The 26,342-nt window shown below is 38.0% G+C and overlaps 1 protein-coding gene across 8 annotated transcripts in view; it reads right to left on the bottom strand.

Annotated features, from left to right (window-relative positions):
• TRIQK (triple QxxK/R motif containing) overlaps positions 1-19,184 on the bottom strand; it is a 61,002-nt gene extending 41,818 nt beyond the window's left edge. Inside the window, exons 1-3 of one of the 8 annotated variants that reach the window (XM_086882910.1) lie at positions 19,073-19,184; positions 1,468-1,564; positions 887-967 (exon numbers count right to left, since the gene is read on the bottom strand). In XM_086882910.1, the coding sequence (XP_086739036.1) occupies positions 887-947 (61 nt within the window). In that variant the 5' untranslated portion in view covers positions 948-967; positions 1,468-1,564; positions 19,073-19,184. Of the gene's footprint in view, positions 1-886; positions 968-1,467; positions 1,565-18,251; positions 18,386-18,654; positions 18,832-19,072 lie in introns of those variants that run through there. The other 7 variants (XM_086882931.1, XM_086882918.1, XM_086882923.1 and 4 more) reach the window with 7 other exon arrangements.
• Positions 19,185-26,342: the final 7,158 nt, after the last annotated feature.

Here is a 26,342-nt window from a genome sequence, read left to right as displayed (position 1 = left end):
CTAAAACAGTTATATTAAAATAATCAGACAGCACTAAAAAAATTAAGACATGATAAAAATTAGACTGCTCACGTAACCCTAGGTCTTTCACCTTGAGAATGCACACTGTAAACAACCTTTTTTCCACAGACACTTGTTTTCTGCATATTTAAATATATGTGTGTGCACTTAGCAACTGTAAAATAAAGTCATTTACTTAAATAGCTGAGTACAAAATAAAGGTACTTTGTTTTATATATAAACTTTCGAAAGACTGTGACTCTTTCATATTATATAACATACAGAGACAGAATCCTCATATATGCATTTCAAAAATAACTCACCTCTGCATTTAAGCAAACAAAGTGGGATTTGTGTTTGCTATGTAAGTATCTATGTGAAGGTACACGTGTGCATGTACATACTTCACATATATGTTACCTACACATGTACTAGGTAAGGATAGAAAAAGTCCTAAGGAAAAAAAGTAACACGTTTAAAATATCCATTAGTGTGAGAATAAATGCAGTTATACAACGCAAAGGTCTGTAACATTCAGTGTATCAAAAATCATGATGAATGAGGAAAGTATCTTGTCAGATACTTATCAGAAAAAGAAGAAATTAGAGACAAACGGGAAAATCAGGGAAGTTCTAACAGTTCAGAAACAATGTGAAGCCACTTCACTGCAGTTATTTCACTAGTGCTTCTAAACACACAGCCCATACTTTATCTAAAGTCACCCAAAATACTTCTCTTCATAAAGTAGAATGAATTACTCAACAGCATACACAAAAAGAAGTTTTTGAAGAGAAATGCTATGTTTTCTTACACTAGTGGGACTTGCTGGAAAAAAAAAAGTTTTGTTCTTACTTTAAGCACACAGACTTTTCTTTCAAACTCTTACCTATTTGTTTCCTGTACTGGTCAACAGGAGTCCTTGATGTGGAGGCATCTTTTCTACCCATTGTTTTCAATCCAAAAATCACTGTCAGAATCAGAAAAAACAACAAAAAACAAACAAAAACAAAACCCACAATATTATTCCTAAATAAATTACTAACAAAATCAATTGCTTATAAAATCAGAAAAATGGTAACAAGCAACATTTACATGATTATACACAAAGCGATAAGTCTTCCCACAGTACAATGAGACACTGGAGTTAATCATCACTATTCTGAAGACTATTAGATATATTCTAAACATACCTTTTTCTCCATTGCATGGGTTATTAACATTACAGAATGCCTGTTAGTTTGAATGAAAATAAAGAAAAAAGAAAGGATTTAAAATGATTGCACTGTAATTCACCATTTGGTACCACTGAATTACATTCCTATATAATTTATTTCTTTAATAAACCAGGGAATCAATGTAGTATTGTGAGCTGCTTCCAGCACTGAAAATACATTTACACCACACACAGGAGCCGGAGGCAGTACTAGGCTGCATGCATCCACAGGTGAAATTGCTCAGGAAACCCACCTGCAGACACAGCCCTCCAGCCTCCTTGAGAAAAGAGAGGAGCAGATACCACAGCAACCCCACACTCTCCTATCTTCCAGCCATGGGCTCTAGATATCTGTGAATGAAAAGGAAATAAAGAACAAAAACTAAGCCTGTATGCATTTTACACCTCTCAGGCATGGTATTGATAGTTTACATCACCTTCGTTGCTTTAAGCAACAACCATCTTGGCTCTTGAATGGGATTCTCATGTTGCACAGTCATGTTGCACACCACCTCACAAGTAGGTGACACTAGAATTGCACAATATACTGTATAATCATCCATACAAAGATGTTCTTTCTGGTATATTGGTGGTTCCGCACCATTCATGTAACTGAACAAGCATCATCTGAAGAGTGCTCTAGCAAATTCTTGATGTATCTTTTAACAAGCAAAACCTTATGGTCTCATATTCATCCCTCACAGGGCTGCCACTCAAGTAGCAGATTCTACAAACATGCTCATTTCACCTCTTTTTCCCTGGTTAAGAAACAACTGGCTGTTACAGTCATGCTTATTGCTCAAAACACTGGGATCGAACCATTTTGGCTGGACATTACTCAACACGGTGATGATAAGCCCCACCATCTGGCTGCCTCTACAACACAGGAGTCCCAACATCAACACCCACACTCATGAGAGGACTGAAGTTTTCAAGAAGTGTCAGATTTACTGCTCAAGCACAGGAGACACACAGCAGCTAACCCCTGCCTTTTCCCAACTGGCCCTGGCAAGCACCATGCCAAGGGCAAACTGGCTGAATCATCCTGGGTAGCCACAAACCACGTACAGATTGTGCACATATGGCTGTAGAGTATCTGCAAGAGTTATATTTTCCTGTAAGGCATAACCAGCTGTGCTACAGCAAGATGAGCACCCCTGGTCACTGCCAAGGCACGCTTTCTGGGAAGTGCAGCCTTGGAAGGCACTGAGATGCCAAATCACGACCCAAAAACATGCCATGGCACTGCTGAACACTACTGTGAGCATCCCAAATTTAAAGCATTCACCATTATTTTCTCCATAGCTTCAAACATGATTTAAAATATAGCTGCAGGAATGATGGCCGCTAGTTATTTGTACATTTTAAAACCACAAAAGTTTATTATTTTATATTTATCTATTCTATAGGAATTACTGGCATTTAGTATCAAGTGACAAATCCAGGCTCCTTAATTTCATTTGTGGGACACATGACATAACTCGGATGTTCCGAAGTCAGCAACCTGTTTTAAAATGTATTCAGGAATAATAGCAAGGTAGAGAAGAATGCCACTAATAATCTGAACTGAAAATTCAATTATAGAGTTCTAATTTTTCCATACATTACTGTGGTTGAATTCAGAGAATACTCCCTGTTTTACGTAAAACACCTTAGCAATGAACTGCAACTCACCAAGATGCGTTTCTTTTCCTCTCTGTTATGGTTCACAGAAATTCTCTACACTGAGTTGTATTTCGTAACATTCACATCATAATAATTAGATTGGAAAAAATAAAAGTACTATTTGAACTTCCAGCTAACTGAGGAGGTAACGGATACATTTTTACACTGCAAAACTAGTTCTTGGCTTTTTTATGTCACTGTTAAGAGACTGTTTTGATTTGTCTTTTGCAATTTCCATAGTCTATTAATGGTTTATAACAAAACATCAGCTGTGAAAAATGTTTGCAGTTTTAGCAATGCCAATAAAACAGAAGAAAACACAGGCAAAAATTATTTCCTGACTTAAAATAAGCCACAGAGATACTCGCGTTTGCCTGCATGGCTCAGTGTCACTGACTCTCGCATCTAGAACCTCGAGTCCCCCACGTTCTTCAAAGGGATGCAGTAATCATCATTCATTTCCACCGCTTTGATGGCTACATAGCAAATGCCTGAGAAACCCACGGAGACATCGGCACACAGAGCCCACTGTCTAATAAGACAGCTATTTGCATAGAAGATCAGCCACAATTTAGAATGCATTGTGATAGATGTGGAAAGGGAATAACAGATCTATATTAGCATGTATGAAACTGAGATTGTTTTCACAATTTAATTCCTTGGGGACTACAGCTCATCACCTTCTCTTGTAAAGAATCCCACATTCCCCAAGGAGGCAACTTGCCATGAGCTAGACTTAAACTAAAATATGGATTAATAAGAGGCAATATTTATTATTTATGAACCTTGTTGTAGGAATGGTTTTCAATGCAACTTTCTCACCATTTCTCAATAAAGAAGAAGTCTGAAACATTTGTGAATTACGAAACTAATTCTCCCCATTTAAAACAGGAGTGGTCATCCTACAATAAATGGTCATCTTTACTGTAAAATAAATTTACACTCGGGTCTCTGACCCTTTTGCCATCAGCAAATGGAGGATCTGGCTTCTCCTGCATTTCTTTGCCAACCAATGGGACAGAAAGCACACCCTGCTGCATGCATCCCAAGCAGCCTTCAAGTCCCTGAAGTTTTAAAGACTACATAACCATTTAAAAAAACATGTAAAGGAGCTTGTCCCTGCTCCTTTTACTGGCTACTGGAAATACCTGAAACATCATTTCAGATAACATGAAAGCAATGTGAGCCCTCCTCAACTTTCAAGCTTTTATAAAAGATGGTTTTACAAAATTTTTTACAAAAGATGGTTTTACAAAAAAATGAAGTGAGGCCCCAGCTAATGATTTTTATTTCTGCTTCAGATATAGTACAAGATTAAGAGATGTCTTTGTTTTTGTGGAACCCTTTACTATTTTTTCACCCCCTTTGGCTTCCCCTCTAGTAATTCACCTTTGAAAGTTACACAGGCAGAAAAATATATGACTTTGTTTTTCTCTTCTTTTAGTCTTAGGCAGTGGCTGATAATAATTAAAACACATAACAAATTGCTTATTATCACATGTAACTGCCAGTAGTATTCTGTGAAATTAAAACCTAATTGTCTAAATGTCCATTTCAAGTCTGGTTACACTTAAAATCCTAATTCACTGTTTTTATGTATACATAGCATTTTCAACACCAATTAAAAAAATAAAAAAAAGAAACTTAAGCAATTACTTTAATGAAATAGAAACTTGCTATGAATTACTTTAGAAATACTAATGAAAAATAACAACAGGATCTATATATACAGGGATTGCACTTTGTACATTATTGGTAAAATACAAATGATTAATAACAGTGATAAGCCTTAAAATATAAATCAGTGAACTCAAAAGCCATGAATATTTGCATATGTACAAACTTTCCTAGCAGTGGTATTTGACAGCATGTCTGCACTCTCCAACAGTAGATTGCCTAAATATTAACAATGGGCACATTAAAGAAATAATCAGTGAAATGACTGGTTTTATAGCTGAAATATAGTTAGTCAGCTGAGAGAAAAGCAAGTAAAACTTCAGGATGGAAAAGAACCACTACCAAATGTCTCTGGCATCTGCATTTATGCAGAGGTTCCTCATCTCTAATTGCAAATAGATATCTACCTTAAACGTAACTCCTTTTTTGTTTGTTTTGTTGGATTTAATGCAAGTTGATCATCAAAAACTACTCAGTTTATGAGTTCAAACATGATTCAAATATGCTATGAAACTTACTGATATCACTGGAGGAACTGGTCTTCTTCCAGTTAACTCCACAGCTGATAGTTAATGGATATTTAAATAATTACAAGTTACAAGACAGGAAAAGTAGGCTTTTATCCACCTTAGGTAAAATTCAAGGAGCACATCAGAACATCTGCAAACAAAGTTATGCCAAAGAACTGGCAGCGCTACATGGAAAGTGGAAAACCATGTGCATGAAGGTATTTTGGAAACTGCTGTTGCTGGTTATTACAATTGGCTTTTTTTTGTTGTTGTACTGCTGAAGTACAGTAACTAAGTTCTGTCTACATGGCAGTGGAAGCAGCCCGCAGCCAAAATTGCTAAAATAATGTAGATTAATTATTTAATCATACTGTAGTCAAGAAGAATTTAAAAATCTTTACTACTATTACTATCTTAAAAAAAACTTCTACAAACAAAATACATTCATATTCTTTTGGTAAGCCTTACAGTAGTCTTCCATTCCTCTGGAAATTCTCTCTCAAAGAATTAGACTATTATTTCAAAGGAAAGAGTCCCCTGCCCATGGTGATTCTTGCAGAATCTATCTCTGCTTTATCTGGGGATTTATTTATTTTTCTGTTAATAAAAGGAATGTAATACTTCTTAACTTAATTTAACCTTGAACGCAGCAGAGGTGATTTAAATTTAATTAAATTTAGAAAAATTAATCAAAAACACAGGATCCATAACTCCAGTCAGAATAGATATTAAAGTAATTTCAACTTTCTACACAAGAACAACAAACACTGTATGACATCCCAGGATTCAAATTATACAGTAACTAGAACTTTTACTCAGATATGTATCAGGCTATTTCATAGCTTCATGTAAGCACTAGGAACAAAACACATTGTTACTTCCAATTAGTACCTTCTGCACGCTATAGAAAGGAGATGCTCCGTTGTTTTTTAGCTATACAAACTGCATGAAATTAGCTCTGTGTTTATTTACCAAAGTAATAAACAGGTAATAGTTCATAGGAATTTTGAGCATATTCTCATGAATGTTTCAAAATCCTAAAGCAATATATTCTGAAAAACTAATTTCATAAACAACCCAGATTAGTTCCACTAAATTTCAGGAATGTACCTGAGACAAACATGCCATGCAGGAGGCCAGCTCCACTTTGCAATGGATGAAGAAAGAAATGTAATGGTTAGGAATCCAAAGCACCTCAGGCAATCTTGCTTTCTTGTTAAATTCCTAAACCTCCTCAGAGTGCCTAAAATTTGGTGGGATTATTTACACCAATATTTGCATTTTCTCGTCTAATGAAGAGTCTACATAATTTTGCTAAATATAAAATGTTTTTAAACATTTGAAAAGTTGAGATTATCCTTAAATGTACTCACAGCTAGGAAAAGAGTGAAAATTTCAAAGGTGACAAAAATTGAATAAGATTATTTAAAAGGTGTTGGAATTGACCCAGCTGAAGTAGAAGAGAAGCCTGACCCAATGCAGTGGGAAAACTTTTAAATTGGATGATGTATAAACTCACCCCTGGGATTCCCCTAACTATTCTATGCAAATTGTTACTAGAAGGTTCCCTGTTCTTCTTGTTACTATTGGCTACTTTTTGCCACAGTGACTGTAATATTCCTAATTCTCTTTCCCTACTGGACCCTTCCCCCAGACCCCCACCTTAACGCCTCCCTGTTCTCCAATATAAGTAACTGTGCTTGTCCCTTGACCCTGGTCTTTTCCAGTCCATCTCCTGGTGGAGTGCACGGCATCCTGTTTGTTCTTTTTGCCTTATTAAAGCTCTGTTCCCAGATAACTGATCAGACTCGTCTCTCTCGCCAAAGTTGCCAATAGCTGACAAACCCGACGACAGTAGCAGCTGGTCTGACTATCTGGGTTGGGACTGGACTGTTACAAAAAGAACTGATACTATTTATGTAAAACTGCTTTCTTAAGCAAAAATAGGCTATTAAAAATGTTAAAAGTCCCTTCCATTCCCAAAAGAGTAGTTTGTCTCTGCTTCTACAGAATGAAAAATGCAGTAGGCCAAAACACTTACAAAAACACTATTTACACAGAAGAGATCTATTTAGCAATTGGTGTTATTCTTGTGATAAAAAATATGTAATTTTGCAGAAGAATATTCCTAACTGTAGTGATTCTATGGACCTTACATTTAATTTTCATTACTAGGTTGTCATGCCTTCAGAACAAGATTCCCTACTTACTTCAGAGATGAGTATAGCTATATAGCATGTATGAAACATATACTAAATTTAATATGAAGACAGATCTTAAAATTCCAAATGTTCAAGCAGGAACTTTCCCCCCCATTTTTATCAATCTATGGTGGCACTGATATGTCAAGAAAATATCCTTTAAGAAGTTCATGAAGGAATAAAGCATACAAGTGGTTCATTTCTGCCTTGCCAGAGAGTTCAAAATGTAGTACTTCACAGACAGAGGAGTAACGTCTGCTAAAGGGAAAATTAGATAGTAAATTATACCATATGCAGTATTCCACAGTAACATTCTTCAAAATAATAGAATCTGTTATTCAGAATCTGAAACATTTTTGGAGGGAGTGGGAAGGACATGGGATTACATCAGAAATCAGAACTAAAAAGTGAGGTCTCCTTGTCTGTTCTCTTGAAGGAGAACAGACATCTCATTGCCCCAAGGCAGGAGACCCACTAAGGATGGATATAGCTGTAGACACCTCTGTGGCCTGAAGTTTAGGGAGGACTTCACCACCACCACAGAAAGCAGAGTGAAACACAGCTCTCTCTCAAAAGTTCATCAAGTCAAGAGCAATAATGAGAAACAATTATTTGCTCTCTCTCAGTAACTGACCCATCAGCAGAAGACACTTTTGCAGTTCAGTTAATTCCCAGCAATTTTACTCCCTCTTTGATCCCCACCATATACCCCCTTCAGCACTCATTTCCTTTCATAACATGGGGACTAACTTAAATAACAGGTATAAAGTAGAGGTCAAAGACCTTAAGTTTCAAAATCAGCTAAGTCTGCCTAAGCACTTTATTTTAATAAACTATGAAGTTGCTATTCTTAAATTCAATAAAGTTCCGTATGGTTTTACCAAAGTCTTACTCCAAAATCTCAGAAACTCTGTTTTGCCCTCCTAGGTGTCACAGCAATGAAAGAATGACTTCTTTCCTTCCTTTCTTTAAATGAGAAATTAAACCCTCCATTCTCCCCTTGTTAGTTTTTGGGAACTAACAAAATTTCTATTTTTCCTAAATGCTACTTTTTTTCTTGGGACTGCCACAAGCCATGGCCTTGCTATAAGCCTGAATGCTTTAATTATATATACTTGTTAATTTCTCATTTGTAGATTTTCAAGCTTAGGCTCATTTGTGATGGAAATGGAATTCTGATTTCTTCCTCAAGTGAGAAGTATTTAGGGATTATCCTTCCCTTTAGTATACCCATCTTAAACTACAGCTCTCAACCATCTACAAAGTTTTCAATATTGCAAAATGGGATAATCATGTTTATTGAAAATAAATCTTGTAACTTCTGAAGTTATTCACACACAAAAATTGGAACAAGGAAGCAATTTCATCTTTATCATGCTTTTGTTTCTATGGTGCCTTTCTTTTCATTTGCCTTACCTTAAGACTACTAAAACCATAAGATTTCAGAGCAAATTATTTAAAAACTGAAATAGTTTTTTTGAAGTAATATATCAAAACAAGACAGTTTGAAACTGCTGTATTTTTTCCTTTCTTTTCATGCTCTCACACTGTTTATAAAAAAAACAAACCATGTATGTGAGTATGTGAAGTTAAGTCTCAGCTTAATTTTTCTCTATTAATTCCAATATTGATATCCACCTTCTTTTAATATGTCTATCTTTCAAACAGAAACCCAACTCTCAGCAAATAAAATTATCTTAATAACTGAAAACCAAAAGAGAAAACGTCCACAAATATGCCACTCAGGCACAAAGCTGGGAAGCAGACAAATGTGTCCTTCTGCAACATATTTCACTGTAGCGTAACACAATGTCCCATCACACAACTTCCAGTCAGTAATTGCCAAAACTGGTCACTGTATTTATAGCCTAATGACTGCTTCCCTTCTTACCCTGAGCAAGCTTGCAAAAGTTGAAAAGCACTCTACAAATGACAGCAGCAAATAATGCTTCAGTCCACATAAACCTAACCGTAACACTTCAGCAAAACTGAATTATTAGTTCCATTACTAAACGTGGTGCTCAAAAGAACTTAAGGGGTAATCTCTCCACCCAGCATTCAGAACAAATGCACATTTTTTTCCTTTCTCTAAAGCTACTGCAGCTCAGTAAGTAATAAATAGGCTGATCTGTGAATGAAGAAAAACAGTTTTATGCCTTTTTTTTGTTTTGGTTTGTTTGTTTGTTTGTTTCACATGCTGTATTAGGCATTCAGGAAAGCAACTCAGCTTAAAAAAAATCATCTAGTCTAGTCACCAGGCAAAAGAAACATGAAGTATAAGGAGATTTAATTTGGTGGGTGTTTTGTATATATGTTTTCCTTCATTATTCAACAGCTGATTAAAAACAGTAATCACACAATCAGTCAGGTTGGACAAGACCATAGTGGGTCATCTGTTCCAACATCCCTGATCAAGCAGAGTCTTACCAGAACACATGACACAGGACTTCATCCAGATGCAGATCTTCCCCGTAAAGATCAGAACATAAAGCTGGCATGCATTTCATCAACCTTAACACAATGTATCTTTTTTTGTACTTTCTTTAAAACTGAGGTGAAATCCAGTACATAACCAGTAGCTAACTTAGTGTTAACATAAAATATAAAGTTCAGCCCTACAACACTAATAATGAGCTTAATAGTCAGCTTAGTAAACACAGACCCACAGATGTTAAAAGCAGCCTTTTCAAAACCAAGTCCTATTTGGTTTTGAAGAATGAGGCCATAACTGGGTGAAAAGTTTAATATAGCGTAAATAACATCAGCTCAGTAGTTTACAAAGTAGTTCAAAACAATAGGCCAAGCACACTCTCTGCAGATTTTATCTAAATTGCTCAAGACTTGGCTCTCCTGAAAACTACCTAGAGATCCCATTAAAGGCAATGATTTTTAAGATAAAGAATAAAGTAATAGCTTACACGATACCATCTCTTTGGGAGCTTTATGCGGTATTTGGGAAGAAAGGGGAGTATAAGATCATTAATATCTATCTACAATCTGAACCTTGAACAAAGATTGAATTAAATGAATAGATCAAAATCAGGCTAAAACCTTTATATGCACCAAATGAAAAAATAAGCTTTGATAACCATCATAAAATCTGGTAAACTGTTTCCTTGCCTCATTTTAAGGCAGAAAAAATTGTGGAGGGCAGCTGGGAAGAAAGGCAGAAAAATGAAAAATCATTAACCAGCAAAAAGTACCAGTTGAAACAGAACATCCTATGAGCAGATGAAGATTTTGGATGAAACCATTTGTGCAAATGCCGATTTGGGCTCTTTTTATGGCTCTTCCCACTAATGGGAACAGAGTGGGAAGAGACTGCATCCCTATCTCTTCCCTCCATTCCTGAATAGCATGCAGGTGTGTGTCATAAAGAAGAGATTTTGCTTCAGGGTTCATTGTCCAGAAGAATGCCAAAAGAAAGAATAACACTGAGACATGTTAAACCAAAGTATCCTTTTGTTTTGAATCATTCAGTATGAGTAAAATTCTATTTACCATAAAAATACTAGTAAAACACAAAATGGAACACATTTTGATGTGTGTCTGCTTTAGGAGATGGCACTTGTTTTAAGATCCTGGATTCTGATGTGTTAAAGGTTGGCCTTTTCTGGCCTAAAAGATACCTCTGATGAGAGATTCCTGTACCACAAACCAGTTACAAACAGCATAGTTATAAGACTGCTAAAAGACATAATCTGAAAAGCAGTTTGTAAGCATTTCTTAAAGAACCTGGCCTGAGATAAAACGGCAGATGACTCCATTTGCTCATATTTCCTGAGTGCATCTCTTTAAACACTAGGGGTGTCCTGGGGTAGCAAACCAGGACAAGGGGTCTGCACATTCTCTTGACTAGAGGCAAAGCAGAATATTTCTGCCATCAAGTTTTATTAGGAGAAGGTGATCACACTGCTTGAAATCTAGCCTTGTAGATGACATACAACAACAAAAAAAAACCTTCTAGAGCATACAGTAAATTGAGTTCAGATTGGTTTTCTTAAGAACACACCACCATCACAACAAACTGCAGGTCTGTTCTCTTCCTGCTACAATTGCCCAGTCTAGCCACTACTGTACCAACAGCAGTACAGCTCTGTAACTAAGTTTAGAAGTTTAAGAACTGGGTCAACTCTGAAAATGAAGCTAAGTTTCCTCCTCTTTTACCTTTTAGCAGACTTTATCCCACGCACTCAGCTTTACAGCTGTCCTAGTTGTTGCCACACTGATCTATAAATTTATTTTAATAACAAACAACAGTATAGTACAACGGAAACACCCTTCCAGCTCTTCACTATGTCCAGCAATGACAATGCATAAATGGGAAGGCTCAAAAGCAGAAAAGAGACAAGTTTGGTCAGACAATCATCACCACGAGCTTTTGCCTCCACACATTATTCCTTCCCCTTCTAGGTCCCCTTCAAGGTAGAGTACATATTCTATAGTGTCCTTCTATGGTCAGGATACAGAATTGAACTAAGCCTATACAATATACATTACTTGTGTGCAATAAATGACAGAATACAAATGCTTTGAATTCCTTAGTCTGCATATATGGCTATGTTTTTAGTATGGCATCCAAATTTACATCATAATTTCCACGGGTCTATATAAACATGCATGAAGATAAACAGGCACTCCTACCATGCAGAACTGGAAGAATTCACCCAGAAGCTTTCCTCTGTAAATTATTTCAGATACATTTTAATGAAGCCATAAAAGATATTAGCAAGTGTGCTGGGAACTTTTGTTTTAAATTATTATGATCTGTTACTCTAACAGAAGTTATTAGTATTATTTAACCCACTGGTGTACTTAAAATGAAAATAGTTTCAAGTCTTTTTCAATAGGTTTTGTCTCTATAATATTTTTTCCAGAATATCCTTTCTGTTTAGCCTGTTAGTCTCTAGCTTTGCATGCACAAAAAGATATTAAAATAGCCCAGGCTTTCAAATTATCCTATTCTTCAGAATAAAGAATAAGCATCAATCGAAAAACGCTTTATTAACCTTTTCATTCCAAATTACAGAAAGATTCATTCATAAATTAAATAGCATGTCAAAAAACTCCAAGGAAATCAACATCCATCCTTGCTTTTACCGTTTAATGATCTCAAAGTTTAAAAAAAAGCAACCAACCTAGTAAACTATTAGTTGCTGCAATTCTTAGCAGTTCCATTAAAATAATACTCAAGTTTGTTGACAAAACATGCTCTTGAAAGCTTTCCATGCTGCATAGGTATGCAACAAAACAGAAACAATGCTTTTCATGTCCTCTGCAAAGGGAAGAAATGGCAAATTCAGACAGATCCAGCATAGCCTTGCCTAGGACACTAAGCAGCACATATGCAGGAGGGCCTCTGCAGCAACCAGGTGAGAGGGAGAGCTAACAGAGCTGGCTGAGGTAAGGCAGATGTGTGGTCAGAAACACCACGGCAAGCGTGAACCCAATCTCAAACTCACCTCTCAAGGGCAATTCTACTAACAGAACTAAGTCTGTGTCTTTCAGGACCTTCATCATGCTTTCAAATTTTTCAGGACATGTTTTCCACAGAAGTAAAACTAGATGTAACATTTCAGCACTAGTCTTATTATTCAAACTGTGCTTCTACCTCTCCTCTCCTAGGCAGCACCAACCCTTCTTGACACTGCCCTGCACTTGAATCCCCTTCGTCTACACAAACCTCTAAGCCTTCGCTCAGCCACAAGCTTTACAAGATAAAAGTTTTCCATTCTGCACACACATCTAGCATTCCTTGTTCCTCGCACATGCGCACAAACTACATTCTAATATACTCATGTTACCATGGTCTCAGCCATGCTTTAAGCTTTATCCTTTCTTCATCAATCCAGCAATCACTGAACTATTCATCCTTTGCCACTACTACTTGTATGTTTACAGTTTACACACAGATAACTGACCAAAACGACAAGCACATTACACCTGATGCAAATGCTGGAGGAAGTCCCCACAAGCTCTCAACCATTGCCAGTGGCCTCCCAGCCATTACTTCTGAGTGCTGGCAACTCCCCAGCTCTTTATCCGTTTTATTGTTACTGTACAGTTTTAATTTTAAAATTAATTTTAGTTGAGAAACAGTAAATCAAGGACCTAATCAAATATAAATGTTAGCTATATAAAGACTCTGCTTTCAGTTTGACAGCCAAGACACAAAAACAAAACAAGTAATCCACTGCTTCAGGTTAACAGTTTCCTTTTGGCAAGAGCATAAATAATACAAAACTGGTCTAGCAGTAAAGTAAGTGATGGAATCTTAATTGGAAGCAGTGTAACCAGCTCCTCACAAAATGACAGTAACACACCGCCTACTAAACAATTTCTATAGCATACATATTACATGAAAGAAAGATCTATGGTTTTTAATATAAGCTTTAAGGTATGATCACTTTCAAAACTGACAAAAGTCAGTTTAAGCAGAGATGGTGATATAGTAAAGCCAAGCTTGGACATGTCCTCCACACTGACTTGGTGCAGGGTGAAAATACAGGTAATTTAAAAAACCCAAACTTTTAACAAGATCAACTTAAAACTACAAAGGAGTCTCATCAAGCAGCTCTGAGTGTTTGAGAGGCTTTAAAATGTTGCTGACCCAGGTGCTTAATCTCCTTCCACAGTTTAGGAGGCTGTAAGAAAGGAAAACAAAAGGGGTTATATTCTGTGCCCAAGACCCAGGATCTGATTCCCAGCCTCCACATCAGCACATGGCACCCTAAAAGAAATGTGAGTTCAGGTGAGGGAAGTGAACTGAGGTACATGTACTGCCAGCTCCTCTATACACAGACTGCAATCTGAGGGGTGGGGAGAAGCAACCAGCTGGCACCATCTTAAACTACAGCATTTAAGGCTTCCAGAGTACATCTGTCAGAGCCATTTGTGAATAAATTTCAGCATAAGAGTTTGTAGAATTGAGAACTTCATATGTAAAGATTACAATGAAAACACAATAGATAAAAGCACAAAAAGCTACAAAGGCTGATTGATAATTTAAATGTGAGAGGGAATTATCATGGGTAAACTTAACCTTTTCTTCATTTACACCACACAGCACAGCCAGTGAGAAAACAATTAAGACTTCAAAATCTACTACATTTTCAACCCAATCTGTTTCCCCAATATAAAAAACAGTTCATTAAATAAAAGGTTATTATTTTATTCCACTATTTATTTTATTTCAGTAGAAACACGTGAGGATTAATTTAGCTTTCTGGCTAGAGGCAACCAACTAAAGACAATGCAACCCCACTTTTAATTTGTCTCACCCAAGACTAGAAATAAGAGCATTAATAAGCGACAACAAACATGTGTAGAAAATGGTGTGCTTCAGCTTGTCCTCTGGACTTAACTTTCCAACTATCATTCCCAACACTAACTTACTGCCAGCATTTGCTCTTTCCCTCTCTCACACTTGTCCTTTCTGCTGTGACTTCTCCACCATAAGTTTCTGCTGTCAGAACAGTCTTTCCTTATTTATTCATTTTACCAGCTCAACATCTAGCCCTGGATTTCTACTGCACCGTTCCTTTCCTATCTCAAATTCTTCTTCACAAGCCCTTCTGGGTTTATATTGGCTAATTTGTCAGCCTTTCTTCCCAATTCTGCCTCTTTTTGATTGTAAATCATAGTGAGTGAAGGATGGTGACAAGAACAATCACAACACATGAATGAACAATATTCTGATGATGCATGAGTTATATTTAAAACTGCAAAAAATCTCGGAACAGAATAAACTGTATTGTGCAAAGCTCCACTGTATCACTGCAGTGTATGTTTAGAAAGGCAGAATCAAACTCAAAAAATCACTAATGCTGATTTTTAGCCCTGTGGCTAAGAAAACACAAAACAAATGAGAAACAAAGGAATTAGCACAGTCCATGTCAGGAATGCCTCAAGTATTTACTCAACTCACTGATTAAAGGGGTATCTGTGCACAGCTAGTGATATAAAAGCACCTGGGATTCCATGACATTTTCCCATGACCTTCAAACATAATTCTAAAGAATAAAAATGTATCAGGAACCATAGGCTGTTGCAGATAATTCTGTGATACTAAAGCTGCATTAATGCAAGTCCTATTTGAAAATACACAGGCAAGAACTCGTTATTCTTCCACAGCCATAACAGTGACCATCTATGCTTGTCATTACATGAAACAACACCTCCTTTCTCTACAGCAAACACCACAGTTTTTCTGGAACTATTTTTCCTTCTTGTTTCCTTTTCAAAAGGAAAAAAATAAATTGTTACCCACTTATTTTGTGTGCCAAAAAATACATCAAGAACAAACCTGATTATTAAACAGCTATAAGATAGACTGTTTCTTCATCTCCTCTACCAGACATACCATGAGGTTTATGTTGCACATAATACTGCAATGATGTATCATCAGGACTGTTAACTAAAAGCAGTTTCACTGTGCACGTGATTGATAAACTATGGAACTATTAAAACATTAAAAATGTTAATCTTTGAAATAATCTCCTGAATTTTTTTTATATTAATTTAAACCATGGATCATTTTAATATTTAATCATTGCAGACTTCATTTGGAATGAGGATAGCCATTCACTGAAAACCACTTCATTTTTTATTTTGAAAAATGATCAGCTAGTATTTATTCTGTAAATCTCTTCACATTTTTTCCTTACGTAAAGCAAACCTGCAAGCAAATGAAAAAATCCACAAGAGCAGAAACATTTAAGGCAGAATTTGGGTCAGAAAACATTGACTTTCACACTCCTGTTTCCCAGGAGTAACTGCATTACAACAGTAGTATTGTATGAGAGTCAGAGTACTGGGGGAAGACTCATACTGCAAATAGAAATCACTAGCTTCTTTGTCCACACCTTACACTCATCTATGTTCCACTCTCTTTACATATCTCATAATGTGTAAACATAATAATTCATTATTTCTTCACAACAGAGTGACTCGGCTCCCCACAATATTAAACCAGTTTAGGTTTTTCAATGGGTGACCCAGTTCTGTAACATTAGCCCACTCCTATCCTCTCCTATAATTCACAGCTTGCCTTTCTTAATGCAAAACTTAGATTAATATGGAAATAGTCCAAAGGAAAAAAATCCAACTTCCTATTTTGACAAAAATCTCACATGAACTCTAATCCTAACTGCAATTAACAGTAACTAGTCTTGATGGTATCAATTCATTTTGAAAGATATTTAAAATTATCTAACCAAAACTAATTCATGATCTAGAGAAACAAATTTCACAGAAAAATGCAAGGACAGTATCTTCACTGCATTGCAAAAATATAATCCAAAGAGAACAACACTTGTCTTGTTTTCTACATAGGGTTTACTAAAACTGGTTGTTTTCTGGAGCTACTGCCATAAAGTACACTGAGCTTCAGATGCCTTTTAGACTGGGCTGCAGGAATTTGGCTGAAATGTTTGAATTAAGTAAATCCTAAAGATACTCTGGGCAGTACCACAGGTTAATATATTAGCTTACAAGACTAGATTTCATTCTGTATTTCTGACCATTAGCGAGGTAGATTTTCAAACTGGCACACAAACTGGCTTCCTCACCTGAAGAAGCTGCAGAGTCTAACAGCAAGAACTATGAAATCCAGAACAAGCAAAAGTGAGTGTAGCATCTTTAAGTGCATATAAACTTAGTCTGCAGAGTTCAAATTCATAGAAAAAAACCACAACCAACCAACCAAAAAACAATAATGAAGGTACTGCTTTTACTCACGATTTTATGAAGAAATTATGTATCTCCTTGCATATTACCTTTCTCTAAAGTATATTGTTAAGAAAAGACATATGGAAAAGTCCTAGTCACTCAATGTGATCAGAAATAAACTCTGGAACTCAGTGGCTTGTATCCAAAATGGAAGGCATAGTTCTGTTTATATGACTTTATAAAAGCCTTATATATGTCTTTGTACAAAACTCAATGTAAGACTTAAAGCTAAATACATAAGGAATTCTAGCACTGTTAACCAGCATCTCTGCTTTAGTAATTGGATTTGAAGTAATCTTTCAAAACTTAGGTGTCCGAAGAGTTCCCACGTTTGCATTGAAAAAGTATTTTCTATATTGTTTTTGCAGATACAAAATACTACTTTAAACACAGTAAGTCAGTTGTAGAACACTGTGGTAATCTCTTCTTGGCTACATAAATCAAACTCACAGAATTCCCGAGATTGTTGATGGACCTCTTGAGGTCACCTATTTGTGCTCATCTACTCCTGCTCAACCAGGTTTATCTAGAAAACTATACATAAACTATATCTGAAGTAGACTTATATTTTTCCAACTTCCACAATAACAGAAAGAAGTCCGAGAGGGTAAATTGTATTAATGCATGATGAAAGACAATCATGCCAACAAAAAAGCTGGCCCAATTTTTCTTTAAGCGAGCAGACAAGCTATTTTCTGAACAATGGTTTGTCCCCAGCCCACCTTGTATCAAAGAGTGAAGAGATTCAGTCAAGGATGACATGCCAAACAGCAGTACTTAAGAAACAGTTGAATTTCCCCTGGATTTGTAGAATTTGTATCTCTCCCAAACATCACTTTATGCAGTTTTCCCCTACAGAAGTTACGTATCAGTAGCAAAGGTTGCATTAGAACTCAACGTATCTTTAATAGCAGGTACCCTTCCAATCTCATTAGGAATGAGCCTGGGCCCCAACAGGAACAAACTCAATTGAACTACTGAGTGTGAAGGTGTGTGCTGTATATACAGCCCAATTATACCATCAGCTCTTTCAGAGGAGGTTTCTAAAACTACTATTATCTGTCCTTGTAACTGTGGGCTGATGGAAGGTGGAACAGCTCAAGAGCTGCATGAACAGCGTGGCAGAGAATCTCTCGCCAACAGTTCACATTTAGAAGCTTTTGCAGCTCGCACATTCTCAAATATTTCTGTTCAGGATTTTCTGAGCACAGGCATGACCAGAGCACTCTGCATAGAACACAAAGAAGTTCAGTGTACCCGGAACACATCACGCCTGTAAGGCAAACACAGCCAGCTCAGCACTCCGGGCTGGGTCAGATTTACTGCACACCCACGGCCGGCCGAACACACCCAGCAGCGCTGCATGCGGGGGATCAGCCCACACACAGCAACGGACTGTCCAGCTCCAGACACCCTAACACCTCACCACCAGACAGTTCCACGCACACACACACCCAACCACACCGCACGGGCCGCCAGCAGTGAGCAGTCGTGCTCACGAAGGAAAACCGTGAGCTATCCTCCCATGGAGGCACCGCACACTTCGGCCAAGGTCGGCCCCGCTGGCGTGCACGGGACAGGCCTCGAACACGGCCCCACCGAGGAGACCTTGGTGAGGGGTTTGTTTCCCTACAGTTTGGCTGCCTAGTGAGAGTCGTACTTCTCCGAGCACCGAAAGGCAGCCCTGGCAGCCGAGAGGTCCCGGTACGGTGAAACGCAACACCAACCGCGACCGCAGGACACCGCAGCCCAGCAGCTATTCCCGCCCACGCCCAAAATGGCGGCAGCACCGCCGACCCCCTCCCACCCTAGCCCCTCCAGCCCGCGGTCCGGGGGCGGAGCTTCCCAGATTGACAGCGCGCTCCGGCCAATCGCGGAGCCGCACGCTTCCCGCCGGCCAATGGCAGGGCGGGCCCGCGGCGGTCAGCGGGCTGGCCGCGCGCGCCGCCGGCGCGAGTCCTCTCTGCCCGCGGGCCAATGGCGGCGCCCCCGCGGCGCGGGAGGGGCGGGGCCGGCGCAGTGCCCGTGAGGGCCCGGCGGCCGCGGCCGCTTGCCCACCCCGGGACGCGGCGCGGTACCTCGGGCCGAGCGGCAGAGCTCCGCCTCTCCCTCCTCCCTCCTCCCTCGCCGGGGCCACTTCCTGTGCTAGCGGGGCTCCCGCCACCTCCTGCCCAAGCGTCCCCGCCTCCCGGCCCCGCCCGCTGTGCCCATCCCCGCGGCACATGCGGCGGCTCCCGGTCGTCTGCGGTCTTGAGTGTGTTGCAGGGTTTTCAGGGAAGATGCTTTGGGGCAGGCTGAATGCTCAGCTACGGAGTGGTTCAACATACCCCGCTCACATCCTCTGCTCCCTTTTATACCGCTGGGTTTCTTGCCAACAGAAATGTTGTTCCGGACTTGCAGAGCGAAAAGCAATTAACCACTTTCACAGTGCAGAATCACAGGATGGTTTGGGTTGGAAGGGTCCGTAAAAGTCATGTAGTTCCATCGTCTTCACTTAGCACAAGCCAAGTCGGGACTTGCATTCAAAGTCCTAAAATGAAAACGTGGAAAATTACGAACTCCAACAGGTTTTGCCTACCGTGAGATGGTGCCTGGCCTTTTGCAACAGATGTTACTTCTGTGCAAAGAAGCAAGCCAGTGACTCAGAACAGTTTACTGATAAATATTGCAAGTGCATGCCTTGCTTCCTGCAAAATGGCACTTAATAACCAAATGTAGCGCTCCCCTGTAAGGAAAGATACACAGAAAAATAAATATTTGCCTTTGTTTTCCTCTGCAACTTTGGAAGTGAAAGCCATACCCAGCTGAAATTTCTCATCTTTCTAGATGACGTGCGTACAGAGTGGAGAATGAGCCTGCAGAAATGTTGATTACTCAGAGTCTGTGTCTGGCATGCATACCAAACCACAGTTTTCTCCAATCATTTCCATCACAGACTTAATAGATGCTTTAAATTATACTTTTTTTGTACCCTTTTCTTTGGTCAAGAAATCTCACACTAAGGGTATTTAGCTGCTTTGAACATGGCAGGTCACCAGACACAACTTTATGTTTTCTTCCCAAGAAATCTTGTTCCCCTCTGGGGCTGGAGTTGGTACAACCGCTACTGGCACCTTCTCTGGTTTTTCCAACTTCTGTTCAGAAATTTCCAACTTTCTGTTCTGTTCAGAATTTTCAACAACAATTTTATTTCATCTGTACTCCTAATGGTATGGCAGAAACCATTTATGTGTAAAGTATTTTAATACTTCATTTTGGTTCCTTGATTATTTTAATATGATTCACTTAAACCCAAATCATTATTATGCTCATGGATATTTGAATATAGTATTATGTAGAAAACAGCAATCACATTCAAACAGACATTACATGTGATTTTTGACTGTCAAATCACAAGCAAAAATATTCCGTTAAGAAATAACAGGATCAGTGTTCTTGGCCACATTATTTTGTATTATGTGAACCACATAATACAGAACTTTGTTCATATGAGCTCTCCTAATGATGACTTTGTCCACATGAGCCCTAGTAGCAAAATGCATCTGGTTCTAGTTCAGTTTCACCTAATTTGACCTAATCACAATATTCATTTTGCTACTTAGTTGTTCTTCTAAGTAATAAACCAGAGTATGCTCAGCAGCCTCAATCTGTAAAGAAGCCATAAGGAATTATGACTTTGTGAAAAAGAGCTCTATAAGCACTGAGATGTTTTCAGCATTTTAGTTTCACTCTTTCATGTCTTCATTCTCAATCCTCATTTTATGGGAAAATTGTTTCCCACTGTAATTTTTTTTCTGCAAGAAGGGATTCACACTGGTCAGAATGGAATGGTCAGAAGGGCAGTTGACTTTCAGACAGTGAAGTGCTACTGACAAGCTTGCTGTGCTTTGTGTGATTAGAAGCATCCAGGGTGTAGTATATGTGTCCTAGGATTTTTTTTAATCTGTTTTTTACAGATTGTAATAGAAGATAGGTACCATTACTATTATGTGAGTGTAACTGAAGTGTATGTCAATCAGGGAAGGATTCTTGTTGACCTTGCCACACCCATCAATATTTGCTGTCATATCACTGGATCAGATTAATGTAAAACTAAATATTTTTTTTTAAATTACATAGTTTTATCTCACAATTTTTTAAAGGAAATTTATCAGCCATTGTTTTCATTGTCTTTCCCTAGTTTTCCTCCTGTTTTCATTCTTTCACAAGATCATTGGCTTCTTCTGACAATTTGACAAGAATCTGTCCCTTTTTGTTCTCATCATATGCAATGATTTTTAAGTTTATGATTTGTGAAACTTTTTTTAACAGAAGTGTAGTTAATCCCATTGAAAATAGGTTTCCTTTTTTATTTATGTTTTGCAAAGCTCCAAGAAGCTGTTCCTGAGCTTTTAGAGTTAAGTTAGTTTAGGTAGAAGGTTGTGAAATGATGCTCAACATCTTTGTTCCAAGTTGACAACACAGATTAGATTAACATACAGAAAACTACCTCCCCAAAGTGCAACAACTTGTCTACTGTCTATCCTGATGTCTCTTAATGTGTGTCTAAACACTAAGTTAAACTCAAAGATGTGAAACAATGTTCTTAATTATTTTTATTCTATTAATCTTGCAATCACCAAGAAGAAGTTTTGTCCCATTTCTTATCCTGAAGTGTAGCCAATATTGCCAATAATACAGCTATTTGACTGGGGCTAGTATTCAGGCTAACATTGAAACTTTCAGGTTTAAAATACACCATCTATCATGACTGACACCATGTTGAGATTTTCAGCTGGAAGCCTGGAAGGAGAGAGGATGGGCTCCAGGACCCTCAGGTAATACCTGACTTCAGAACTTCTAAAAGTTCTCCCCATCTTCTAAAAGTATTCCCCATCTAACCGCAAAGCTAAAACTCTCTTCATGCTCCTGTCACTTCCTAACAATGTAATTTCTGGTAACTTTGACAGATACAATATTGCTTTTCTAATATCCAACCAGAACTGCTACTGAAATAAATAATCACCTTAGCTCATCCTTTTATCCATGTAATTCCTCACTTTGCATCTCTCCAATGTCTCCCTATGCTGGCTCTGTACACACTGCCTTCATTTTCAAATCCTTTCTTCCTATCCTGTCTTGTTTTCACTTAGCTTTTATATGTCATTTCTCACCTCTGCCTAATAAAGAATTTTGATTCCACTGCTTTTTTTTTGTTTGTTTTTTGCAAGCCCTGTTTTGCTTTCCCCACATGTCACTGGTTCTCTCCCAAATCCACCCAAAAGAGAGCTACTGTAACTTCATGCTGCTATAGTGTGCTGTGCCTACTCCTATCCTGCTTCTCCCACACTTAGAATTTTTTCCTGTTAGTTCATGTCTGGTCTCACATTTCAGTTCTAATTTCTTCAGTGCAGATACCTTCCTCTTGCAGTATGTTGGGTTAGTGGTTGACACCACTATCCCTAAAATCAGGCAATCCTAAAATCCCTGCAGCATAGCCCCAGACAGCTGTCCTTACCCATGCTTCCTTCAGGGATAGGAGGGTCATGGAGCCCATCCTCTCTCCTTCCAGGCTTCCAGCTGAAAATCTCAACATGATGTCTGTCATGATAGATGGTGTATTTTGTGACACAGACAGCCTGCCATTAGGACAAACCCATTTCACTGAACCATCTGATGGTAATGACTTTCACTGACACTGACCTAGGCTGGCTCAAGTCAGTGTGCTGGAGGTGAAAGGCTTCATATTCCATTACTAGGACTCTGAGCCATCAAGTCTGCTCCATCCCACCCCTACTTAATCTGTATTGATAGACTTGGTAGCATTTTCCTAGCTGCCATCATCCATACAGATGTCTGCCGTTGTTTTGTTGATGCAGTCAATCAATACTGCGTTGAATGTTACCTTCAGTTTACCCTTAAGTGTCTAAAGTAGAAGTGATATTTTCATTATTTATACAACTATGCCATTAAATTATGCTTTCCAGATTAAAAGAATAAAAGACTTGTTTACATTATTATTATTATTGCTCTGGCATCAACTTTTGGATTTCTTTGTAAAGAAATTAATTTCCTATCAGAGCAGGAAATGGAGACTGACAAGCTCTAGCCCCTGTTGCCTCTGGGATGTAATTATGCTTGCAAATACAAAACTAGAAAAATTCATAAGCTTAACACACTAGACACTCTTGAAAGTTTCATCTCAGCATGAAGCTATGTTTTAATTATTATTTTTGTCTGCATTTTTCAGATCGACGGTGCACCAACTAGAGTAAGTGCTTATCCTAGTTAATTCTTCATGAGACTTATGTCATTGGAAGATGCATTTAATTTATTTCCTTTTGCTTTCTTTAAGCTGGCACGGACTAAGTGGTTATCTATAAACATTCCACAAAGGTTTTTCTACTTTAGGGCCAGATCCAAAGCCTGTTGAGTCAATAGGAATCATCAAAGGTCTTTGGAACAGGCCCTATTAAAAGACAGAAGTTAGCTGTGATTTTTTTAGGAACCTTGAAGAACAAAAAAAGAAAATACTACTTCATATTCTACATTAACAGATTTTCTACTTGACAGAGATTTCCCTTTCTTATGAAGCAAATCTGGACAGTTAGAGATCCCCACTTACCTCAAAGATATTTATATACATATTTAAATTATAATGCATTTCAAATAATTATAATTATAAAGCATTATAATAAAATCTTTTCCTGATACAGGTTTCTGCTTGCAAATATTATTCTATTTAACACATATAGTTGTTATACCTGAACAACTGTCATCTCTGTTGTGGAAGAAGCTTTTCTTATTTACTGATCTAATTAGATAATTACAATCATGTATTTCATATTGGGGGAAATAGGATATTTTGAAAATTACTGTAACACTAGTTTGATTAATTTTATTTAAAAAAGATTACCTGCTAAGTATCAGTATAATAGTTATCTATTAAATTTCTATCTATTATCTATTATATCAAACAAAAAGCTCAGCTTCCAGGAATGAATGTGGGTTTTGCAATGACAAAATTAACCTAAGAAATGCTCTGCCTCGAAATACTAGTGTGGTCATCTAGGAAATAAAAACTTATTTACAATTCTATAAATTATTTGTAATATAATTTGGGATCCATATTCTCCAAATTGCATTATAGTGTCCCAAATTACTAGGCTGATACAGTTCTCGTCAGTTTATCAGAGAAATCTCCTCCAATTTGTATGAATAATAAAATATTCTATTAAGTCTGAGCTTGATTTTCTCCCATCCCAGATATGTGCCTTGGGTATGCACCATCCCCCTTTCTACATCACTGTCCCAGTAACTAACAGGGAGTTGAACACATCAGTAGGATAAACAGAGATCTTTTCGTCCTACACCCAGTCATGCAACAGCAGAATCCTTAGGACCCTCTCCTGGCAAGGGTGGAACCTGACACCTCATTTTATATAATTAATACATTTCCTGGACAGTTAACAAAATTAATTAAATGATTACATGATACAGACCAAAGTAAGTATGGCTCCTACAAAGGTTTGTCTCCCTCCTCATGACACATGTTTCAGAGAAGATTTAGTTTGTCACAGACAGCAGTATCGTGCTGTCTATATTCCCCAGATTCATAATTTACAGTCAGAAGTGAATGTTAAATAATTTGATCATTTGTATATGCTGTGCTATGAAAACTTGTCAATTCACTGTTGTGCTGAGTTTTGCTGAGCACGGGGACACAAGTTTGAGCAAAATGTGTTGTACGCTCTCCGAAGGAGCTGTGGAAATGCAGAGATGGAGAATTAGACTTTTTTTCTGCTGTGGTTTGTTCCTATAGTTAATCTAATTTGTAATTAAGATCCAAAAAACAATAAATAATAGAAAAAAAAAAAAAAGCAAACTGTTTCTGATATCTCAACTGAAATTGTTTGATTCCCTCTTTCAGCTATTGGCTCTTCTTCTGTCTTTATCTATCAGAGAAGTTTTCAGCATCTTTTCACTGAGCAGATGCTTATATACTGTCATCAGACCACAGACTAAGCGTACTTTTAATAAACTGAGATTTGGGAAGTTTTGCTAAGATTTCTTACCACTAGGCATTTCCTTCAGCTCTCACATAATTTTTACAGCTGTCTGCTGTGGTCTGCCTAATTTATCAAAATGCTTTCCAAAATACAGATTACAGAAGTGCATGATTCATTCCAAAAATGGTCCCATCAGTGACAAAATCAGAATTAAAGCATGTTATTAACCCTGGAAGTTACTTTATTCCATGAATTTATATCCAACAATTAAGCATGTACTTTGTCAAAGCTTTGCTTTGGCAAACCACATTGAATCATTTGGAGGCAGTGGCCATAATGTTTTCAAAACATTGGTTTTCAGAATAAAGCTTTTCACCTAAGTATGACTTGTAATTCTTTGTTTGGCTTCTTTAAACCAAAAATGGCTTAATGGTTCCAGACCAACAGAGGATTCTTATCACTCTTAATTCCATCCTGAATTTTATTTGCCATTGTCCTTTTAAACAACCTTTCTGTTCTCATTTTTTTATTAAAAATGGGTTTATATTCCTCACTGGAGATTTGGCAAAAACCTTAAAGCATCTGTGGCTCACTGTCATTCCAGGAAAAACCTTATTAGAAGTGAATCATCAATCATAGCTATATTTTGGGTTCACTGTCTATTTCTTAATATCTTTAATGTGTGCTCTATTGATTTGTTACTAGGAAAGTCACCCTTCACCATTTCTTCCCACAAACACAAGTGGACTGACAAAATTCTGTAATAAGTTTTAACAGATTCACAATTAGAAAGCAGGTCTTTTAGCTTGACAACCTCTGCCTACTTACGACGTGTGCTGTGACTACAGGCCACTGAAGTGTGAGAGCAGCTTCAGGACCGTCCCCTTGGCCGTGTTTGCTGCTGGTCCCTTTCCTGTTGGCAGGGATGACAGCAGAAGTGGTGGCAAGTGCTCTGCAGCCATGCAGGCACCAACTCACTCACTGTTTGTCTGGCATGCTGTTCCTGGCAAGGCTGCCCATCCCAACACCTTTTCCCTTTGGTAATGATTGACACAAGACAGAAGGATCCTTCTTAGAAAGATCCTGGCATCACCTGTGAGGGAAAACAGATGGGAGTTTTACACAGCCTGAATTCAAGAATAATGTGGATGCTTTTTCTGTCAGCACTTCAAACCACTGAAGTAAGTACAGACATAGCCCATGTTTCCTGGCTGGCCACAGGTCCAAAGACATAAGGTAATCAGGTCCTGAATTCCCCTTTACTGAGACGTGGCTCTGTGGGTTTCATTCTCCCCTGTGTCTAAATGTTATCAAACCTAGAGTTTGGACACTGAATCTTAACAGCATTCACGGGGAGCAT

Source organism: Cyanistes caeruleus, chromosome 1 (assembly GCF_971803275.1).
Source record: "Cyanistes caeruleus chromosome 1, bCyaCae1.hap1.1, whole genome shotgun sequence".
Classification (NCBI taxonomy): Eukaryota; Metazoa; Chordata; class Aves; order Passeriformes; family Paridae; genus Cyanistes; species Cyanistes caeruleus.
The sequence above is the reverse complement of the archived record's forward strand: the minus strand, read 5'-3'. Positions and strand labels throughout refer to the sequence as shown.